The sequence below is a fragment of the Cervus elaphus genome, chromosome 12, assembly GCF_910594005.1.
Source record: "Cervus elaphus chromosome 12, mCerEla1.1, whole genome shotgun sequence".
Classification (NCBI taxonomy): domain Eukaryota; kingdom Metazoa; phylum Chordata; class Mammalia; order Artiodactyla; family Cervidae; genus Cervus; species Cervus elaphus.
The window spans coordinates 19,415,833-19,439,701 of NC_057826.1; the positions used below are offsets into that span (position 1 = coordinate 19,415,833).

The following is a 23,869-nucleotide window of genomic DNA, read 5'->3' on the forward strand; positions in this document are numbered from 1 at the left end:
GACAGAGCCACCGGGGGCGGGGGGGGGGGGGGGTCCATGAATACTGGAGTGGGGAGCCTATCCTGTCTCCAGCGGATCTTCCCAACCCAGGAATTGAACTGGGGTCTCCTGCATTGTAGGTGGATTCTTTAACAGCTGAGCTACCAGGGAAGCCCGGGCAAGTTACATGGCTTGGTTATTTTCTCCAGTTTATCAGTGACTGCTTAGACATATAGACTATTAAGTAGACAATTCACAGCAGAGACAATGGGATGGAAAACAGGCCAAAAAAAGAGAAAGAGGATCACAGAGCACTTGGAGAGTGCTGCAAGGACCTAGTTGCCTTTCCGATTGCACTCGAGTCATTCTTGAATTGCAGTTAAGCAAAATACTTAACATTTATACTATGTGCTTGAGGAAATGAAGGTAGTTTCAGAATAAACCCTCCCTGCCCTCGAAATAGCTAAAACAAAAAGTTCTGGATATAAATTTTGGTTTCCAGGGAAATCCAGTCATCAGAAAGGGAGCAGTTCTTAAAACTATCAGAGAAGGGGATTTTCACCACACTCTGACATCGGCACATCCACCTAGGAGGTAAGCAGTACTAAATACCATCCTGAGCACAGTCTGGCCTGTAACACTTGGTCTGAAGAACTGAAGTACACTGATACTGCCATTGCTGCTTACTTTTTAAATAGCATAAATAACCCATCCTAACTGTTTACACATTCTATCATTTGACATTCGTGAATCTATAAAAGCTCAGGTGCAGGACTGGTCCTGTTTTGGGGGGAAAAATAGCATAAGAATATTGTCTTGGCCTTAGAAAGTCTAAGCATTAATTGCCAAAGCCTAAGAGGAACTCTTAGAAAATAACGGGTTTAAACCAAACTAACAGATTGGAAAAAAAAAAAAAACCTAGCAAAAATAGCATGTGCATGTTCAAAGGAGGAAAGAAACAGTTGATTAAATCTGTTCCATCAGGAAATCTCCCCAGAGACAGAGAAATTAAATTTTCAACAGTGCTGCAGGCTTGGCAGAAGCTGGGAGGGGCGGGGAGCTCCTGGGCTCCCCTCTGTGAAGTTGGGGAACTACACTGTCCCGGCATCAAGAGCGGGGCTAGCTTCTCTGAAGTCGATTTCTGACACATGCAGATACACTTAAGAAAAAGCTTGGGAAGTCACATTCAGCCCTCCAGGCTGAGACAGCAGGGGTCAAAAACAGTACTTCAAGAGTTCTGGACAGCAACTGGCTACAAATGGGAGATGCAGAAGAAGCAGGGTCACGGAACACAAAAGAAAAGAGTCTGACAGTTTGTCATGCTGAGTGTCTCTTAACATCAAATGTTCCATGTTTCTCAGCTACTGGAGCAAGATGTTTAAAGGGGATATTTACCAGACTTCTCTGTCTCTGACGGTGACTTTATATACCCAGAGATGTAAATCCTGGGAATGGTCCAAACTGGTGATTCCTTCCAGCTGCTGTTGCCACATGCTGAAAGGGAGCTGTGTCCTGAGTCAGACCTTCCGTGGAGGGAACTTTCAGCATCGCCTGTAACCTAGCGCTCTTCACACGCCCCCCTACACGCCCACCCAGTTGGGGAATGTTCTCCACGCTACACCAATGGCCCCGGAGTCTCAGACCTACCTCCGCGGGGTGCAGTCGTCATGTGGGGGGATGATGACGACCTTCACTGTGACCGATGTTCTCAGGAGGTCGATCATCTGCTCGTGGCTCAGAGTGGCCACGGCCACCTTGCAGATCTCTACCAGCCGGCTGCCCTGCCTCAGCCCTGCCTGCCAGGCATAGCCGTAGGGCTCCACATCCGCCACGATGCCCTCGTAGTTGACATGGAAGCCGAGCTGTCCCAGCCCATTCCTTCGCAGGGTCATCTCCACCGATTCACAGCCTTTTGACACGAACTAGACAAAGAACACAAAAGACATCACAGTCTGATGAACCCACTAGGGTCTTAAGTGGTATGCGTGGCCAGCAGGGTTATTTCTGAATACTCTAACGCCAGCTGAAGAGCAGGCTGGTTATTTTGCCTTCACTAATCTCCATTCATTAGGCCCAAAGGAACACACTTGTTGTGTCCAAAGAACTCAATGGCTTCTCTGAAGTTACAATGAAACCTCTAACAGAGACCTACAGGGAGCTGGCAGTGAAGAAAAATGGGTGTTCTGCTACTCATTTTGCCCTTAAGACATTCAAAGCAGCAGATACTCAATCCAACAACTGTTTTCACCCGCTGAAGCCGACTGGCTGGGCTACATCATCAGTCACCACGGCAATGGGATCAGGTCACATGCAAATGAGTTTCCAACAAAGATGCACAGTCAGGGTGTCTTCCCCACTTGTTCTGCTACTTGTCCTGCTGAAAAAAATGATGGGAAGCGAGTGTGACATAAACTCTGGCTTCCTTCCCACCATGAAGGGAGTTTTCAGAGGGCCTAATAAAACAGGACGGGCTTCTGTAACTTGGCTCTCACCTGCATGGAAAGCTTGATGAAAAAGGGACATGCACGTAAGTGGAAGGAAAACACTGACCTGAAGCCTTCTGACAATCTCTTTGATGTCATCATTGCTAACGAAACTCTCCACGGACACACATTCGCCTCTCTCGTAGAAGACTTTGAGGCTGGCGTCGGTTGAAGTCCACCCTATCACATCTCTGCAGGAACAGTTGAAAACCACACTCTTTGTTTCCTGTTCGATGAGGACGACAAACTCATTGGAGACCCCGAGGAGGCAGTCCATCTCCATGGCCTTGTTGTAGTCCTTGGCCCGGACAGCCCACACAATGGCCCCCATGCTGCTGAGCTCAGCTCCTGGGTACGGCTTAGACTTTTCCTTCTTCTTGGAGGCCAGAGAAATGAACGGAAACTTGCCGGATGGGTCAATAGGCGTGTTGGTGACATTCTTCTCTGCCAGGTCTTTCAGGTACTCCTGGCGGGTCCGGGTTGCCATGGCCCGGAACTTCTCCGACTTATGAGCAGCATTTTCTGCATTAATCACTTTGGCCAAAAGGAAGTCCCTGAACACATTTGACTTAGGGAAGGTGACCCCTTTGGGGATGGGAGGTCCAAAAGAAGGCACGTCTCTGGACCTGGTGACAGCCACACTACAGAGAGAAAGACCAGTGAGAAAGAGGCTGGTCAATATTTCTCAGACTCACAGCAGGAAGATAAAATACACTCTCTCAATGACAGAGACATCCTTCAAAAGGAAAATAACTGGCATCTTCCCACAAGGAACAACACACACTTCTGCTTAACACGAGCATACTTTTCCATTCAATCGTATTTAGGACTTAGGAAACAACATTTTTTCTAGGTCAAAATACCCAAAAACTTAAGGTAAAAACTTTCATTAACAGGCAGTAAATCAACCATAACTCCATGAAAAAAAAGATTTAACTGTAATATTCTTTACAAGAGACAGCATTTAAAATACTTAGTGATTATTCCCAAGTGGGGAGGGGTGGTTACTATAACTACCTTTCAGAACAAGTATAGGTTTTATAGTAGGGCTTCCCAGGTAGCTCAGTGGTAAAGAATCCACCTGCCAATGCAGGAGACACGGATTTGATACCTGGGTTGGGAAGATCTCCTGGAGAAGGAAATGGCAACCCATTCCAGTATTCTTGCCTGGGAAATCACATGGACATAGAAGCCTGGTGGGCTACAGTCCATGGGGTCACAAGAGTCCCATGGATACGACAAGATACGACTTAGTGACTAAACAACACAGATTCTGGAGGAACACAAATGCAGTCCCCATTTTAGACAGGATGACCACAGAAGTCATCTTCTAATGCAAATATCCAAAGATATGTATCCAAAGAAGAGGAATGGATTAAAAAAAAATTAAACATATTGTTTTTTCCTATGTGTCAGGCCTTAAGCAACCAGATCAAAAAGCATGAGTTTATTTTATTTTTTAAATTATCTTTTATTAAATTGCTTTGGCTGCACCAAACAGCTTGCTGGATCTTAGTTCCCCAACCAGGGACTGAACCTGGGCCTCAGCAGTGAAAGTGCCAAGTCCTAACCACTGGACCACCAGGGAATTCTCCCAAAAGCATAATTTTAAAATGAAACTTGATATTTGGATAAGAGAAAAGGATTATCATTTTTATGTGGTAAAACCATATTTTCAAATGAAGCTATTCTTTGGTCCAAATTCTCTACTTTTGGTATTTGATTCTGATGATTGGTAAGGAAAAGATGTTCCTTGCCCCATTCCTTTAAGCAAGATTGAGTTAAGAAAGCCTGTTCCAGTCACTGCCTTTGCATCTATATTGCTAAAATTGTGTCCAAGACAAGGATCTACAAGTATCTATACTAATCTATTATTTTTAATATCAAAAGAAAAAAGACTTAAGTTTTTCCTAAAACAACAGGAATTAAATGAAAGTGGGGCAGTATAATGTGTTTTATATCATATTTCAAGATCTCCTTCCAGGACCTGAACAAAGTTTGAGAGGACTGGAAATGATGATTCTAACAGATCAAACATCCTCTTTTCAAATTATCCAATTATTTAAAAGTGAATCAATTATGCAACTGTACCAAGGATACAGAATCTGTTTCTCTAGAATTCTCAGAATCGAAAGGACATAATCAAAGAGCATGCAACTTTCAAATTAAACTTGCACAATTTTTTATTTCAAGGGTTTGCTTGAAGATACTTGGCTTCGCTTTTCCAAAAATGATTACTGCTTGTGAAAGTAGGATAAATAAATAAAAATCAGCATCCTCAGGAGACAAATTATATATTTTGTCAGAATATGCCACAAGATGGCCTATTTCTGAAAATGGCTTTTTACAAATTTATTAAAAAAAAAAAAAAAAGACTACCTAGTTCATTTCATGACAAAGAAAGGTGGCAGGCAACATCCCATTTTCTAACTGGAGATGAGAATTCACAGAAACCTCCATCTGCACGATAGCTAATTACATCAGTATTAGAAAGGCAGTTTTTCCTGCCTAATGTGAACTGTCTGGCTTGAATGCTGACAGCTGTATAATTTTAATTTGATCTTTTTTTTTTCCTTCAAGTCAAGCAGATGATGCTAAAATCCAGATTCACTTGCTTTTCTAAGAGGAATCCCAGAAGGACCCAGAAATACTTAATATCTTTCCCTTTTAAATGGACAATTTCTTCTCTTGCTAATTTCATATCATTATTCTTTCTCAAGAAACAGCAGAGATTTTATTTTAAACAAGGAGAGAAAAATGTTTAGCAGAAGGTGTTGATATGGGCACCATCCATCCACTTGCCCCTTAAATTCACGGGTTGTCTAATAGATCTATTTATTAGCTAATAGAATGTTAGACAAACATATATTGAAAACCCACTGATAATTAGAAGACTCGAGAATGAACTATAAGGGAAAAAACCTGAACCCTTAACATATAATTATCAGTGATTCATCACGGTAGGGAGGTAAATGATACAGACACTAAAACCAGCTTTGCATCATTAGAAATAGAATCCTTACAGAAGATGAGGAAGATGATACCCTAGAATGCTCTTTTCAAACAAAGGGTTTTACGTTGGGTAAATCTAACTTTCAAGGTTTTCTACAAGGTTAAAAGCTCATTAATTTAGATGCCACCAATTCTGAACTCTTGATAATAAGGTCTGTTTTAAGCTAAGTAGAAAGATTTTTTTTCTTTGCCTTCATAAGAAAAGAAGCCTTTCTAGAATTTCAGTGTGCTATATATAGATACTTGAGATGAATTAATTATAAATGGCTTTCGCTATTTTTAAAAGCACATTCCAAAGAGCTTCTTGGCCACACTTAGCCTAGTATGCAATGCTGTATCTCTTGAGAAATAATACATTCTTTAAAATCATAGCCATGCCTTACATGCTCAGCACTGTCAAGGACTGGGAGGGTTATCTACTCAAGTGGGTTATCTGGAAGACAGACAGAAGATCAAAGGCTGAAAGGGTTATGGAAAGTTAGCAGTGGGTCGGGGGAGGACACTTAAGAGAAGTCAGGGTTTCTCAGACTCTTGTCAACAGAATCTTGAGTTTCATCTTAACATTCATCTTGATTTTGCATTCCACTGAAGAGTATCTATATTCATTTTAACACAAAAATCTGTTCTGTTCCCCTCATCCTGAAACCACCGAGGGACCAGGAAGGTGTTCTCTTTCACTCTGCCGTTTGACACATCCCTGAACCTCCGTCTGAACAGCTGGTACACATTCTTCACTTCTCCAGGAAACAGACTCGGAGAAGTACAACAATTTGCCCAGAGCTTATTAGAGTGAGCCAGGGTGGGAATCTGAGCTTCTGGATAACCGGCAGTGTGACAAGATCACATTTACTCCCTGGGGCTATGTTTTTAAGTTTCCCACTCTTAAAGTGCTTGCGAAAGGGACCATCTACAAGAATCACACAGCCAAAGAGATCACCATTAGGCCGCTGCCAGTGGGCCTGGGCCTTTGCTGGCATCAAAGACCTTGGATGAAGTCACAAGCTGATACATGGGAATGTTGCAGAGACATCTAAACAGAGGTCTCAATGAAAAAGAGTGAGAAGAGTAAGACTCTTGAACTTCTGAAGCACCATGGCAACAGCAATAAAGAACGACATTTAAAAGGAAGGGGACTTAGCATCAAAACTGTTGAGCTTAGAAGCTCAGATCAGACTGCCAGCTTGGGGAGCTTTCCAAGAAAGCAGACCCTGGCAAAGGACAGGAAAGATGAGCGGCAGAACAAATGGGCACCCACCGTCCCCTCCCTGGGGGCTCTCTACTGCGAACAGTCTTCAATCACCAACACCTGACTATATGCCAGGACCAAGGGTGAGATGTCACAGGCTCAGTCTTCCAGAAGCTCAGATCCTGGTGTGGGGCTACCTCTGCTGGGCTGAGCACTCTCCTGGGGAGAGTTCAGCATGCTACTGGAACACAAAAGATACTTTATCCAGTCCTGGGAGGTCAGGGGAGCCCTCCCAGGGAAAAGAAGAGCAGGCATTCCTGGATGAAGGCGGGCCAGGGTGTGTGTGAAAAGAGGCACTCTTGCCCAGAGAGTGGCATGTGCAGAGAGGAAGGGCTGATAAGTAGCTCCATGATGGGGGGTGAGGGGCGGGGGTGGGAGGACTGGGAGAGGGGCCAGCAGACGCTGAGGGATAGGAGAGGCCAGACCTGAAGGACTCCACGCAGTAGGCTATGCCAGGGAGTCTCAACACTGCCTAAATGGTTTTCAGCACCAAGAGTGACATTTTCAGAATCTTGTCGTAGAAAGGTCAGCCACACGAGACAAGAAGGATTCTGATTAATGATGGCTGGGAATAGACTTTCTGAAAGAATTTCACCACTTGATCCACTCTGATTTTTCTTTTGTGAGACACAGTTGATTTTTCAACTGTGAGACACACAGCTGAAGCTTACGTATTTGTTTATTTTTATTCAAGAGAAGGAAAGAAGAAAGGCATGGTCATTTAATGTGCATATACCACACTCCCTGCCTACACCAGATACTTAGGGGATTTTTAGGTAGGGGTCAAGCAGTCTTCTACTGCACAGAAAGGGAAATTTAAGATCTGAAATGTTTAACAGTCTGGTTTGGTTCAAAGTGCTTTCTGCACTACATCATACTGACTCATTTCAACATTTACTACATCTTAACCACTGAATATGGAAATCTTCCTGAGAGGAATAATATATATATATATATATATATATCTACTTCCTAACCTGACCACAATTTAACATGTTTTGAAGATGAGTATTTATTAAAACTACTTATTACAACACTCATTTTAAAGTTAACAATAATTCTTTAATTTCATCAAAAAGCAACCTTCAACTGTTAAAGATGTCCTAAAATTTTTAAAGAGTCTGCCTGAAATGGATCCAAATAAGGCTCATACATTACAATTAATTAATTTTATCTTAAAATTCTGAATTCTGTTAATGCTCCTCTACTTTTCTCACTTCACCGCCCCTTTATTTCTAGTAATTTATTTGTTGAAGAAACTGGGCTATGTGTTCCAGAGTTGTCCAGAGCCTGAATTTTCCTGAATAAAAATATGTTCTGTGGTCTTTTATACTTCTTGCAACTTGGCTTCTCTAGATGTTTGATCAAATTCACATTCAATTTTGCAAAGAGGGGTAAGACTGATTCCTAGATGGGGTTGTGTTCTTCCATTATGAGACACACATTTGTCTCTTTTTATGATATTTGCAGCCTTTGATGATCAATGCCTAGATCCATCCATTCATTAGCTGTTTAAAAAAATGGTCATAAAATTTCTGCACTGTGTTTTTATAAATTGAGGCCCTTGGGGTAAATGGTGTACATTTGGTTGTTTGGTCCCAAGTCAAATGACCTTGGATGGCTATGCTTATTAAATCTGTATATTAAACATGACTCATTTTTTTGTATCTCCCTTTATCAGTCATCACTTATTGATGCTTTCAGTACATCCTTGCCACCAAATGGTTCATCTTTTTGATTTGTTGCTTCTAATCTATTCTGTCAACTGAAATCAGACAATTAAGCTCTTTGTAATGATACAAGTGAATAGAGACCAGAGGGCTCTCTTATCAGGTATGGTGATAAGCTTTAGTACTCAGACTTACTGATTAATTTGAGTTCTTGGCTATGTCTACTATTCAAGGTTAACTAGACTCTGGAATTAACTTGGATTAGTCAGATTTTCCTGTATAAACATTCTATTATAGTTCCCAGGGTGATACAGCACACATTATTTCAGAGTCTCATTTCCATGTTCACTATAGGGACTGTTTTTTTCCTCTCTGCTCCCCTGTTGAATCCTAGAGCCTAGAATACTGCCTAGCATATTTTTATTAGGGCTGCAAAGAACTAGTAAAAAATAAATGAGTAACAATAAACTCTAAATTTGCATTTTTGTATATAAATTACTTTGCATGTTGATAATGAGTGAGTTGTCCTAAAAGTCTATTTATATAGTGTTGTCTAAAGGCCTAGGATTTCAAGGACCTCTACAGCCCACTAATCTCTCCAACAACACAGTCTTCTTACTGTACTTACCAGTGTCCTTCCTGTGTTTATGTGTCCATCTGTACAGCTACCCACCCCCTGACTCACAGAATTATTTCTAATTTGCCACTGAATTCCACCATCTGTGCTACACAACATACACTGAATCTTATTTTCCCAGCTAAACGTTCTTTGTATCTTTAGCCTGTACTGACTCCACAACTCTCTACACAATTACAGCAAGACACTCCTTCGAGGAACTAACTGTCCACACTCTTTGGGCACCAAGTAGATGTCAGTGAATAAATGTTGAGTGTTCACAGTGGAGAAACCTGGGAACAAGAGACTTTAAATGAGGAAAAGCATTTGAATAGTCTAACTACATCTTTTACAGATAATAAAAGTAGATTTAAATAAAATTTGTATAAATTAAATGTATCACTAAGCTTTCCCACCAGAATCTCCCTAATGAAAGAGGTCTATGAATTCATATCCCTAGTAGTTTGGGGGAGGGACTGGAGTATGAGAAAAACCCACATGTATGAAAACTCTTTGAAGACCCACATTTTATCTTAAAATTGGTACAAATTTTCCATTCTACTTCCTAATACATTTTCAGGAGAAAATAAACCCTTCACATCCCTTTCCCAAGCATTAAAGACTACAAGCGAGGTACCCTAGTTATTCTGGGCCTATAAACATCTGGCATGACCACATACCCCAACATGTCTACCTGAATTTGAGAAGGACTGAGAAAAACCCAGGTACCCAAAGTTTTGAACAGGAAAAGATCACTACTATAGTTCCAAAATTCACAGTGTACTGGGTCTTCAAGCAAGCTTGGCAACTAGGGATTTCGGGACGAGCCCATGTCTTGTGAGCTGGGGAGTCTAGTGTGCTCCTGCAAAGGCATCCAGCATCACAAGGCAGGCTAAGAACATGTGGTCTCCAGGTAAGAGGTTAAAAATGAGGGAGAGGAAAAAAAGAGCAAGCAAAAATCATGATTTTCAGGCTGGGGAGGAGAGTTTGAAAAGAATAAAATACATATCACTTCCTCCACCAGTCAAGAATTGAAGAAGGCTCAGACATCTTTCCTCCTTATATCAGTGTATTTAGACTTGCCCCCGACATACTTCCAGTGGCTATTAAGCACTGAGAATGTGGCTGGTATGGTCAAGGAGTGTTAAGTCATACTAAATTTTAAAAACTGTCACTTGATTCAGTTTTCCAAAAGTCTTTTAAAAGTATGCTTGGAATAAGCTATCATGAATGTACTTTTCCAACTGCAATTTTTATGAAATCTAAATACATATTATTTCCAATGAAAATTGAGCATTCTAACTGAGGTGAGCTGTAAATCAAAAATGCACTTGAGATTTGTCTTGGTCCAAAAATATGTAAGATTTCTCAATGATTTTTAAAATTTAAAAATTATATGTTGAAATTATAATATTTGGATATCACAGGTAAATAATATATATTATTGGGTCAAAATACAGTCCATGGGGTCGCAAAGAGTTGGACACGACTGAGGGACTTTCACTTTACATTGGGCAAAAACCTACTGGTAAAATTATTTTTACCTATTTCTTGTTACTTTAAAAAATATGGCTATTGGAAAATATAAAATGAATATGTGACTTGCACTATATTTCTACTGGACAGTGATTTACTAAGACAAAGACCTTTAAAAGAAGAATCTCTTTTTAAAAGAAAGTACATGGCTTTCCATTCCCCAAACATCCTAGAGATGATTCAAAACAGGATCTAGCTTTCTATCCACAAAGTCATATGAAATCCTTTGCAGGAATCCAGTGCACAGCACATTTCCATCACTTGGGTGTAATTTCTAAACTCAGTTATCCATCCCAATTACAGTCAAATGTTCTACATTAATTCTTTCCTTCTACACCTAACTAACGCAGCTTTTGGAGACCATATTCTTGCTAAGAGGCTTCAGATCTAGGCTTCCTTTGCTTGAGTTTCCATCCCCCGAGCCTAGGAAACTACAGACCTCCCTGGTTTGGGGTTTTCACATAGACTTGGCATCTGAGAAATTCTGGAACAGCCTGCAGGTTTGCAGCAGGGGCAGCAAAGACCCTATTTCACATGGCATGGAGTGAGGCAGCGGGGCCGAGTGGTTAAGAGACAAGACTCTAAAATTAGACTTGGTGCATTCAAACCTACACTCTGCCCAGTACCAATTAACCTCAGGCAAGTTACCTATCCCCATGCGCTTAAGTTTTCTCATCTGAAAATGGGGATTAAAACAGTACCCACCTCCTGAAAGTGTTAAGTCGTTCAGTCAGGTCCGACTCTATGTGACCCCATGGACTGCAGCCCGCCGGGCTCCTCTGTCCATGTGATTTCCCAGACAAGAATACTGGAGTGGTTTGCCATTTCCTCCTCCAGGGTATCTTCTTGACCCAGGGATCGAACCTGGGTCTACCACATGGCAGGTAAACTCTTTATGGTCTGAGCCACCAGGGAAGCCACCTCATAGGTTTTAAAAACGGAATGAGGCAATGATACAAATAAGATACCTAAACGAGAGCTGGGCTTATAACAGGAGCTCACCAGACGTAGTTACTGTGGAATGGGCAGGGATGATGGCAGTCAATAGGAGTAACCTTAACTTGTTCTGTTCCCTGAACTTGCTTGTTCTCCTATAATTAACCTGCCTTACCCCTAGGATTAGACAGTTGTAGATTTCACAACAAACCAATTAGCAGCCTAGGTTGGCCACTTTCTGTATAGATGGCTACATTAAATAAAAAACAACTATTCAAAATTAACAAAGCCTTGTCTCCCAAATTTCAGGGATGGAAAAATACAATAAACTTTCATATTCTAAAAGGACAGATTCGTCTTAGGACATTACTCATGCTAGAACATCCTCAAAACATCTTGGCATGACATTCATGTCAATCCAGCATCACAGGTTCTTACTCTCTTCAACACTAATGCCCTCCAGGATTCCTGCAGAGGCCACTGCAGGTAGATCTTGAATTCTGTAACTCATAAGACTACATCAGTGAGGGACACGGAAACAATTCCACCAAACACAAAGCCTCTAAGACTGAAGTCAGAAATGTTACAGTGAATCAAATCAGTCTGAAGCAAAGGTTTGGGTTTTTTAAAATAATTGCAATAATTTTTTAAAAATTAAACTTCTCTTTCCTACTTATTTGGCTTCCCTTGTGGCTCAGCTGGTAAAGAATCTGCCTGCAAAGTGGGAGACCTGGGTTCGATCCCTGGGTTGGGAAGACCCCCTGGAGAAGGGGGAGGCTACCCACTCCAGTATTCTGGCCTGGAGAATACCATGGACTGTCTAGTCCACAGTCCATGGGGTTGCAAACAGTTGGACACGACAGAGCGACTTTCACTTTCACTATTCCCACTTATTATGATTCTTCTTCTCTGCTTTTGCCATGGCAAAAGCAAAATATAATTAGCAGAATGAGTAATTAGCTGGTGGCCAGATGGTGTGGATGAAGGACACCACCTAAGGAAGAGGTGCGAATGCAAACAGCAGGTGTCTAACCAACATGTTTAGGGAATGTCAGTGTCACCAGGTTACGTCATCCTGTGAATCTGGCCTTCCGCGCGCACAGTTTAAAGGCAGAAATAAATAGCGATAGACTTCCCGTTGCCACTTCCGAAAGAAGAGCTGGAGGGCGCCTTCGATGCGACCACCCGCCAACGCCCATCCAGCCACCTCTGGGGCCATTACCTGTAACAGACACTGTCAGTGCAGGGGTTGTGAACCCTGACAATGACGAAAACATGCTGAAAGTGGGATCGTATGTTTTTCGGGCTGAATGGCTGTGCTCCGGGCTCTTGGAAAACAATTGTTACAATATCATTTCCAATGTGCCGCTTCCGTAGGAGCTAAAAGAAAACATAAGCAAACAACATAAATGACGACGCTCTGCTTTTTCCTCTTTGATTCCCTTATGTAACTGTATTTAAAACATTCATTATTAATCAGTACATATTAGGGGAGGAAATCTACACAGTTATTGTCATTATTTTAGCGTGTCTTATCATTTCCTCTAAGGAAGACTATGGAAATGAATATTCAGAAATTTGCATAAAATACATAGTCCATTCAAACAGATCTAACCAATCTCTAGCATATTACGCCAAGTCCCAGCATCTCCAAATCCTCAGTTTCCATAACAACAGTTTTGTTCCATTTTCGTTTAAGAAAGAAACTTGCCACGGGGAAGATTTTTTTAAAAGATGAGAATTGCTGAAGTAATTACAACATAATTTATGTTCTGATTCAATTAGCTTCATTTAAAGAAATGGGGCTAAGGTGTTTTCTGATAATACTTTTTGTGGCACAAGCTGGGGACACAGAAATTAATAATATTCTAGAATGTTCTAACAGTTTTATAGCAGGTTAAATTTCAAGTTTAAATAACTGCTTTAATTACAGTGAAAGCTGTTTAAGACCACCTTCTGTTTCACACTAAAAGGTGTTTAGGGAAGGTGGCTTTCAATTTCAGATCCTCTGAATGAATCATCCCAGGTCAGTGCCTCTCTGGGAGGGGTCCTTAAGCAGTTTAGCTCAATCATGTGAAGAAAAACTGAACAAAATTTGTATTACTCGTATTTATTACATGGAGCCTCCTACCAGAAGGAGAACAACTAAACACGGCCTTTACATAAACTATTCATTAGAGACAAACTTATATTTATAAACCTTAAAGAAAAATTTCTCCAGTGACTTTAACTTACACAGATTACATACCAGTAAAATCAATGATCAAGTACTGGCTGCTGGCCAATGCTGGAGAAACAACAGCATTAGATTAGGGTTGAGAATTGGGAGTTAGGAAGTTCGTGAAATGTACTTTTAACCTTAGGAATTTTAAAGCATCCCAAAATATCTTCTAATGAGGCTGTCTATTTCATTTCTAAACATGCTATATTATCAGATGTGACATAAATAAAGGCTACTCCCTATTGATTGCTAAATAAAATATACCTGTTACCAAAGATTATTAATCTATTCAGGATCTTGAACACATCTAACTCAAATACAATCTATCTATGTATATGTCATTCCTGCGTGGATGTCATTACTTTCTGACACATTGTCATCCTTCCTTCAAAATATGGCTTGATATGTAATCTTACTTACTAAAGGACCCACACAGAAATAAATCCATCTATCCATCTTGCAATATATATAATGAAAAAAAGACAGTGTTTATAAATCAATACCTGCAAAAAGATTTTAAGACATTCTTTCTGGTTTTTCTAATCATAATGTAATCTATGTAGATTACAATAAATTCTTTAACTAGAGAATGAAAATTTATTAATATGCAGAATAGCAATTATTTCTTTCATTCTGATTTAGGATCATAATACTTTTGCTTTGATTGGACCCCAAATTAAATAATTTAGATAGCTGTCCACTTAGATGCCAACTAACTCAGCTCAGCACTTAACTTATTTAGCTGGATATAAACAACTGAATCTTGTTACTGAATGTTTTACCCCCACTCCCCCACGTTATTTTTCTCTGCTGAGTGTTGGTTAGTCCCTAAGTCGTGTCCAACTCTGCGACCCCATGGACTGTAGTCCTCCAGTCTCCTCTGCCGATAAGATTTTCCAGACAAGAATACTGGAGTGCTAGTTCCTTTTCCAGGGGACCATCCTGACCCAGGGATGGAACTTGCATCTCCTGCATTGGCAGGTGGATTCTTTACCACTGAGCCACTTAGGAAGCCCTTCTCCATTGAGTAATCAGGTAGAATAAGGCTTCATCTTCCCTTTGAAGATTATTTGCTAATGTTTTTAAAATCTCTCTACTGTCTGGTCAGAATGAGTTCAGTATATTTTTCCTTAGCATGGTATTTTCCTCTAAGAAATCTAGAATTTGGAATGTGCATAAAACAGTCAACAAACTCCAGATCAGGGAATTTATCTTAAAATGGGTTTATTTCAGATTTATAGCTGACTCACTGCTTTGTTTCCTACTCTTGATTACTTTGGGAATCAAGAGAGGTAAAATTTTGTTACTGACATGTGTGATGTAATCAAACTGAAGTGACGACGTGTTAGATTTGATCCCTGTTTTGTTAAATTCTGTGAAAGAGGATGTGATTCATTCTGCAGCTGGCCTGCGTTCTGTCAGAACAACAATTGACAATAACAAAATCTATGTCTGTTTTAAGGTCAGGAGTGATTTAAGACTGCTGTGTTTATAAGAGCTATTGAAAGTAGAGTCTGTTAGTTCTCTGGGTCTTTTAAGTTTCAGTTTGGTATCATTTGTTTTAAAACACTTTTAAAACCAACTACCACCACATACTCTTTAAAACAATACTGCCAGTTTCCATCTTGCTCTGTAACCATCTGCCATTTCTTAGTTTTCACATTTTATCATCTCACTGACTACATTTTAGTAATAGGCATTGTGCTTTCAGATCTTTTTAAAAGAAATCTGTATATGAGGTACACAAATGCAATTGTTACTCATGCCGTTTTCTGAAGGATATGTTAAAAAAAAAAATTTCTCTGAGATCCCAGATTTGACATTTATTTTGAATTTTCTCCAAGTAAGTAGAGGAAACCTCTTTTGAAATCTGAAATGAAACATCAGAACTTTCCTGCTTTGTACACTGGCCTCTTGAGATGAAACTTCACCCACTCATATGTGCTCTCTGTAACCCCGCAGAGTCATCTAATCACCATGACTTCAACTTGTTCTTTTCAGATTTCAGGAAAACCTCAATCCTCCTGGGTGAAAAGCAAATGATTAATTCACAAAGCCATCCAGCTGGCTGTTAACCTAGAATTTGTGTCTCTTCATTTGTTTTCAGCTCATTTGCTATTACTTCCACACAAAGTACAAAGCTTCCTGCTGCTGTGACAGGTGCAACATTAAATTCTGGTTTAAGATTTTACAAACTTGCCACTTAGGCTTCTGGGGGAAATGAAACAAGGGTGAAAAAAACACACAGAAAACACGGGGATCTCTTACCTGTTGCTTGTTGTTCGGTGTATATGGCAGCATGGTAGAAACATGGAACATGATCTCATAGTCTTTGTATGTTGTGTACAGAGAATGGGTTCCAGTGGAGTCAGCTACAGTAAAAAAAAAAAAAAAGAGAGAGAGACAATTGTAAGAATAGGAAAAATAGCTCATTTAAGAGAGACATCTCAAGGGGGAGGGGGGCAGGAAATGGTTTAGGATGAAAAGATCCTAGATAAGATCTGGTATAGGGGTTTTTACCCACCGTTTATACCTGATCCCCCTTTGGCAGTCTAGTGAGGCCTATGGATTCCTTCTTAGAAAAATATTTGTAAATGCACAGGTATAATAAAATATGGGCTTCCCAGGTGGGCTCAATGGTAAAGAATCTGTCTGCCAATGTGGCAGACATGGGTTTGATGCCTGGGTGGGGAAGATTCTCTGGAGAAGGAAATGGCAACACATCCCAGTATTCTTGCCTGCAAAATCCCATGGACAGAGGAGCCTGGTGGGTTACTGTCCATAGGGTCACAAAAGAGTTGGACACAACTTAGCAACTAAACAACAACAACAAAGACAAAATATATAAATTTCAACAGAAATCAATGGATTAAAAAATACTGCTATCAAAATAATTTTAAAATGACGTAATAGCATAAGATTTCTGCAACAAGTTTTAGCAGTAGGTTTAATAACTACTATAATTTTGACCTAGTGAAGTGCATAAGCAGTATCTTGAGATACCTCCAACAACAACATGATATGAAAATACCTATACTTTCGGTTGGTAAAATCACAGGTGGAGCCTGTACTGCTGTGATTTGCTGCCTAGATTCATAATTGAAGGTAATGCTAAATTTCAACTAGAGATCAGTGAAAGTAAATGTAAAATTATTTCCCACCCAAGTTCACAGACCCCTGAATTCTGCCCACAAACTTCAAGTTCAAGTCCAATACTTTTCACTCGAGCAAGTGAACCATTATTTTCCTCTTAACAAATAGATGGAAACTTAACAAGATTGTAACACTGAGTAACAAAGGTATTATAGCGATGTCTAACAGTTCAAGTGGAAAATTCTGAAAGAGATGGGAATACCAGACCACCTGACCTGCCTCTTGAGAAACCTGTATGCAGGTCAGGAAGCAAGTTAGAACTGGACATGGAACAACAGACTGGTTCCAAATAGGAAAAGGAGTACCTCAAGGCTGTATATTGTCACCCTGCTTATTTAGCTTATATGCAGAGTACATCATGAGAAATGCTGGGCTGGAGGAAGCACAAGCTGGAATAATCAAGATTGCAAGGAGAAATATCAATAACCTCAGCTATGCAGATGACACCACCCTTATGGCAGTAAGTGAGGAAGAGCTAAAGAGCCTCTTGATGAAAGTGAAAGAGGAGAGTGAAAAAGTTGGCTTAACGCCCAACATTCAGAAAACTAAGATCATGGCATCCAGTCCTATCACTTCATGGCAAATAGATGGGGAAACAGTGGAAACAGTGGCTGACTTTATTTTTCTGGGCTCCAAAATCACTGCAGATGGTGATTGCAGCCATGAAATTAAAAGACGCTTACTCCTTGGAAGGAAAGTTATGACTAACCTAGACAGCATATTAAAAAGCAGAGACACTACTCTGCCAACAAAGGTCCGTCTAGTCAAGGCTATGGTTTTTCCAGTGGTCATGTATGGATGTGAGAGTTGGACTATAAAGAAAGCTGAGCACAGAAGAATTGATGCTTTTGAACTGTGGTGTTGGAGAAGACTCTTGAGAGTCTCTTGGATCCAACCAGTCCGTCCTAAAGGAGATCAGTCCTGGGTGTTCATTGGAAGGACTGATGCTGAAGCTGAAACTCCAATACTTTGGCCACCTGATGTGAAGAACTGACTCACTGGAAAAGACCCTGATGCTGGGAAAGATTGAGGGCAGGAGGAGAAGGGGACGAGAGAGGATGAGATGGTTGGATGGCATCACTGACTTGATGGACATGGGTTTGGGTGGACTCCGGGAGTTGGTGATGGACAGGGAGGCCTGGCGTGCTGCGGTTCATGGGGTCGCAAAGAGTCGGGACACGACTGAGCGACTGAACTGAACAGTTTAAGACGACATGTGTCTGCTCTCACTTTCCTTATGAAAAAAAAAAAAAAAAAACTTTGACCACCTTGACTGTTGACAAATCAATGTGTCCGTAAACACTTGGAAACCAAAGAGAATTATTAACTGTCCAGTTGAAGGGAAGTCTCTTTAGCCTTAAAGGACCTGGACTTACAGGCAGCAAAATGAATGGAAGTGCATTCATTCTGGGTAAACTCAATCCTTCATCAACCACGCTGTTGAGGAGCATTTTAGAGAATGATGCAGCAAGTCAAAGCCTCTGGCATGTGGCATAAAGCAGCAGTTCTCAAACTGGAGTGTGCCCGGAGTCACCTGGGGAGCTGCTTAAAAGGCAGCTTCCCATCCCCCATGCCCAGAAATACTGCTCTGTAGGTGTGGGGCTGGGCAGAATGATCTATTTTAATAAATACCCTTAGGGGACTCTAATGCAGTAGCTGCACCGCCCTTAGGCACTGTTCCAAGAATAGACCATAACAGCAGTTTGCAGAGATTTGCTAAGATATTCTAGGGCCCTTAGTTTCAACCTTGAGCTTCTTAGAGGATCTTAATTTTGAAGAGGGCATAAAATGCCAACGGTTTTAAAATCAAGATAAATGTAGAATAAAGCAAGGACTACTTTTGAAAAACTGCAAAAATACGCACCAAAACATAACTCCCCGAGAAAAATATCTTCTAAATGTTAATGACCACTACCACAAAAAAAACTACAAATTTATTACAATAAATCACTGACCAACTTAAGACAGGTCTTGAGTATGAAGAAGGTATCCATTGTTAAAGACTCTTGGTATAAATAGCTCCAGAACTGATAGGCACATTTTACAACTTTCAAGTCAATGTGTCAACCTGATGAGTACTGATGTGTGTCTCAAGTCAATTTTAAGCAAAATTAATGAACTAAAAAACAAGGTTTTTTTTTATTACATTTTGTTTTATATGTCTAATTCTAAAGGCATTACTGTCATGAAAGAAAAGTGAAGACGACCCTGAAGATAATCTGTTTTATATTTATTGTCCTTTCTCTCTTTCCTACACTTGCTTCATTTTATACAACAGATGCTATATGACCAGTCTTCTTCTGGGGACCTTTGAAAATCCCAGCCTTGCTGATAATTTTAAACAGTTTGGAAGCCATTTCAAAACTTTTAGCGATGAAACTAGGGTCAAAACAATGAAATTTTCTTTTCTGAGAAGAAAGGAATTCCAGAATCTTGAAATTACTATGTACACAATAGCATTGCTAAACTTTATTAGAGAAAATGGAAAATGAAGGTTTGTTATATTCTCTGAAGAATAAGGCATCGGAATTAAACAGAATGAAAAGGAAAGAAAATCACAGAAGATGATCATTGTGACAAAAATCTTTTTTCCTCTGGTTGAAAAGAATATGTACTGAGTAATTTCTAAAGGGAAAATATGCTTAAAGAAGAGGGATAAAAAGAAGATAACGCTCCTTCATATTTGTACGGAGCTTTAAAAGTTAAAAAATAAATTCAGGCATCTTATAGGTCATCTTGATAATCACGTGATTTACCTCCAAATTATACTACCAGTGAGTGGTGTATATCCACTAATAAGGTCGGCCCTCTACACTAAGTCATAGAAAGTAAAATTTCTAATATTCAAACTAGACGATAAGAAGGCACTGAGTAATTGAGGAATGATAAGAATATTCTTTTCAGCTGCTTTGAAAAGGTGTAGATAAGTGATAATATCCTACAATAGGCACTTCTATTTAAAGATGGTATATATAGGTTAATAAGTTTGTAGAAGCAGTTTCAGATATGGTCAATGTCATATTCATTCTTGACTTCTCTTGGTGAAAGTCTTTTGCTTTAAGGGGGATAAAACTTGAATGATAAAGGTGGATGTATACGAATCTGAATCAGGAAAAAGTAATTCGACTTTTATATAACCACTTCCTGGTCACTAACAGATAAGTCTGAGTTGAGAGAAGCTGGATAAAGGAAAACAAGCCTAAGCAATTTTGATTTTGTGCAAGTTCCTAGTTTTAAATCTTTATGACTACAAGGAGAAAATCAATCTCACGAGCTAAACGCAAGCAGACTAAGAAAGTCAACAGAATGAAGACAGTTTAAGCTCAGTTTATGAAGGTCCTCACCACTGTAGGACACATAAAATGCACAAGATGAAATCCCAGACAGGTAGCGGAACTGCTTATCATCCACAGTTTGAAATACCAATAGAATAATCATCAGCTGGCTGCTAAGGACCATCCATTTAAAGACTCCAGCTCTCCCTAGTACATAAGCTTGCCTCTGGGTTTGGGATGCAGAGGTCAGTGCTTGGAAGGAGCACAGCTGGAACAAGTATTGACACCTGGAACACTGGCATGCATTTTAGATGAGACATGCATCTGCCCTTCAGTACTATTTCATCTACTCACTAACAAAGTATTCGGGGAAAGCAAGAATCCCATCTGCTCTGGCATCTACCATATTTACTTGCATTTTTTTCAGTGTATCTTTAACCATCATCAGGAAGTGGCTTACTTCACTGAGGATGGGATCAAGAAGGGTCTGTAGGAGAACTCACACTGGGTGTCAGATCAAGGAATATGCATGCGTGCATGTGTACATGCCTGGAACTGAAGGCTTCTTAAAACCACTACATCCTGTGAGAAAAGGATAAGCAATGATGCGGGGTGGGTACTTAGGAATCAGTCTATTTTCTACATACAGAGCACTTTGCAAAATATCTGCAATTACCTGGATTCCAACTTGGAAGTAAGACAATCTGAATTCCAACGCCTCCAGCATCATTTGCTAAATAACCACAGACAAGTCACTTTACTTCTCTGCCCCTCAATATTCTCATTGTTGTGAGGACTGAGTGAAACAATGTCTATTGAAAGTACTAGCCTATAAAAGATGCTTAAGAAACACGCTGATTGGAATTTACAATTTTGTGTAGTTGAGATTAAAAGTATAGCTGCCTTAAACAGGGCCTTTTACATATTTCAATTTCTTGGCCAACTTCATCTCAGTCACACTCAAGAGAAAAATCTGATACTCTAACACAGTTCAAAGTTAAGGAGGTGAAAAAAGTTTTCTTCATTCATCAGTCTCTACAACTCCAAATGGTCCTTTAAATGTGCAAAGCATTTAAATAATGCTAGTTTTATTCTTTTCTTTATCAAAGGTTAAATATCCCAAATAAAGGATTTATTTTCTTTATGAAAAGTCTTACATCTATTCTAAGACCCTGAATCTCAGTGATGATTATAACACTGATGAAAAATGAGGGAAGCAACATGCATTCACTAAAACTGTGGCAAATGAATGAAGGCAGAGCTCTGAAGGAATGCTTTTCCAGAGTTTCTAAGTCTCCTGCATGCTGACTTGACAAATGCGCCTTATTTAGGAAATAATTTCCCAAATAATAATCCACACACAGAACTTAAAATGAGGGTGGTCTCCCGGCTTTCAAATAACAAACTGCTTGGTGGTAAGCTTATTTTTGTATTTACTGTAGTAGGAGGGGATGGCAATTATCTAGAGGTTATGCTATCCAAATAAGGAAACAAAAACGGAGAAAAAAATTCACCCTGGAAAGATTTTTCATTGCAGAACTGTTCCAACCCCTGACACAACTGTAGCTTGTTCGCTGGAAGTCCTTATTTATGAAATGGGAAATTGGGACTTTGTACAGAAAACTGGGAATAAGAAGAAATGGTTCAACAGTTTCACCAAACCTTCCTTTCCTGAGCCTCTCTTTCTTTTACCAAAGCACTAAAATCTGAATACGTGACAAGTGGAGCTATTTCATGAGACTGCTTGAGTAATTTTAACCCAAGGGCTCAAGAGAGGGGATGGCACAGCCACAAAGCGCAGCTCTGGGCGTCACTGTACTTAATTCTACATTTATGCTTTCTCTGAAAACATCATTAACCATAGCACTAGGATATGTTCTCCCTCCTTAATGCTTACTAGCTGCCTAACCTTGGGGACACTAGTTAATCTAAAGAAGCCTAGTCTGTAAAATGGGGATGATTGGCATCTAGCAGAGTTTGTGGAGGTTAAATGCAATGACATATAGAAAGCATCCAGGACCTTTGCTTCTGGCCATAACAGTACTTGGTATAGGACCTGCTCTCCTATTGTAAATAAATAGAAAAATAAATAAAATATCTGAAACAACTTTTTTTCCCTCAAGACATCTTACAATAGGCAACACTGGATAGTGATCTTGCAGGATGAAGTATCAAAGGAGATGAGCCTATGATCCTACCCAGCTTTCTACTGGAAAGTACTTTCAAAACAATCACACAGAGGAGAGGTTTGAAGAAAGAAGCCAAAACATGCTGGAGGTCTGGAAGGCTGAGGTGTGGCTGATATTTGCTGGGCACAATACTGAACAGGAGGAAACTACACAGTGAAAGAGCTCAGAAATCTGCACAGGGGTTCCCTTGAGTCTTGGGCTGAATATTATGCTGCACAAGCGTAGAGTGGGGTTCCAAAAGTCAGGAAAAGAAAAAATATCAGGGTAATGTACATCATGGTGACTACAGTTAACACCACTATACAGAATAGCTGAAAGTTGCTAAGAGTGTAGATCTTAAAAGTTCTCATCACAAGAAAAAAAAAAAAACAACTAGGAATGATGATACATGTTAACTAGACTTATTATGATGACCATTTTGGAATATACAAAAACACTGAGTCATTATGTTGTACACACGAAACAAATATAATGTTGTATGTCAATTATACCTCAATTACAAAAAAAGAAAGAAAAGAAAAACTGTTGGGAAAATAACTGCCAGAGAACTGTCAGCCACAGTTCACACAGGGCTGGAAGACATTGAAGTTCTGACCAGTCATAGTAGAGATACTTCACTGAATATGCTGGTATTCAGGTGCAAGAAAAGTCATGCCTTAGTAAGAGCAGTAAATTAGCCAGAGTATAGACTACTCACGAGCGGGAGTCAAGACTGCTGGGAGAAATATCAACAATCTCAGATATGCACATAATACCACTCTAATGGCAGAAAGTGAAGAGGAACTAAACAGCCTGATGTGAAGAGCTGACTGACTGGAAAAGACCCTGATGATGAGAAGATGAAGACCAAAGGAGAAGGGGGTGGCAGAGGATGAGATGGTTGGATGACGTATCTTACTCAATGAACATGAGTTTCAGCAAACTCCAAGAGATAGTGATGGATCAAGAAGCCTGGTGTGTTGCCAAGAGTCAGATACAACTTAGTGACTGAACAACAACAACAGAAACTACTCTATGCTTTAAAAACATGTAAGAACAGATTCATAGAGATCAAACTCTTCTGTAACTAACTTAATTGCCTACCAAAATAAAACAACATCTTTAAAGAAGAGGACAAAATCCAGATCCTCAATGGTGAAACATTCACAATGTCCAGTATTCAATCAAAAATAACCAGACATACGAAGAAATAAAATGTAACTCAAAAGCATGAGAAAATCTGTTAAAAGGAGACCCCAAATGACAGAGATGATGGAACTAGCATGCAAACAGTGTGAAACAGCTATTATAAATACAACCAAGGCTTTAAAGGACATGAACCTAATGAGAAGAATATGGGAAATATAAGATTACTCCAAAAAAAGGGGGGGGGGGGGGTAACGGAGAAAAGAAGAAAAAAAAAAAGAGAGAGAGAGAGAAAGCCCAAATGCAACTTTTGGACTTGAAAATCTCAATATCTGAAATAAAAATTTCACTAGATTGACTAACAGCAGACTAAGAAACAGTGGGAGAAAAGAAAACACAGTGAACTTGAAAACATTAATAGGAATTTC

The 23,869-nt window shown here is 39.9% G+C and overlaps 1 protein-coding gene and 1 non-coding gene across 9 annotated transcripts in view; both read right to left on the reverse strand.

Annotated features, from left to right (window-relative positions):
- The window catches only part of SIPA1L1 (signal induced proliferation associated 1 like 1), a 366,852-nt gene that overhangs the window by 67,145 nt on the left and 275,838 nt on the right, over positions 1 to 23,869 (reverse strand). For all 8 annotated transcript variants that reach the window (XM_043920090.1, XM_043920096.1, XM_043920094.1 and 5 more), the window contains 4 exons: positions 15,968 to 16,071; positions 12,701 to 12,858; positions 2,530 to 3,103; positions 1,627 to 1,901 (listed from right to left, as the gene is read on the reverse strand). In XM_043920090.1, coding sequence (XP_043776025.1) covers positions 1,627 to 1,901; positions 2,530 to 3,103; positions 12,701 to 12,858; positions 15,968 to 16,071 — 1,111 coding nt within the window. The remainder of the gene's footprint in view (positions 1 to 1,626; positions 1,902 to 2,529; positions 3,104 to 12,700; positions 12,859 to 15,967; positions 16,072 to 23,869) is intronic.
- TRNAE-UUC lies at positions 3,979 to 4,050 on the reverse strand. Its single transcript has one exon. It is a non-coding gene; the product is annotated as a tRNA-Glu (tRNA).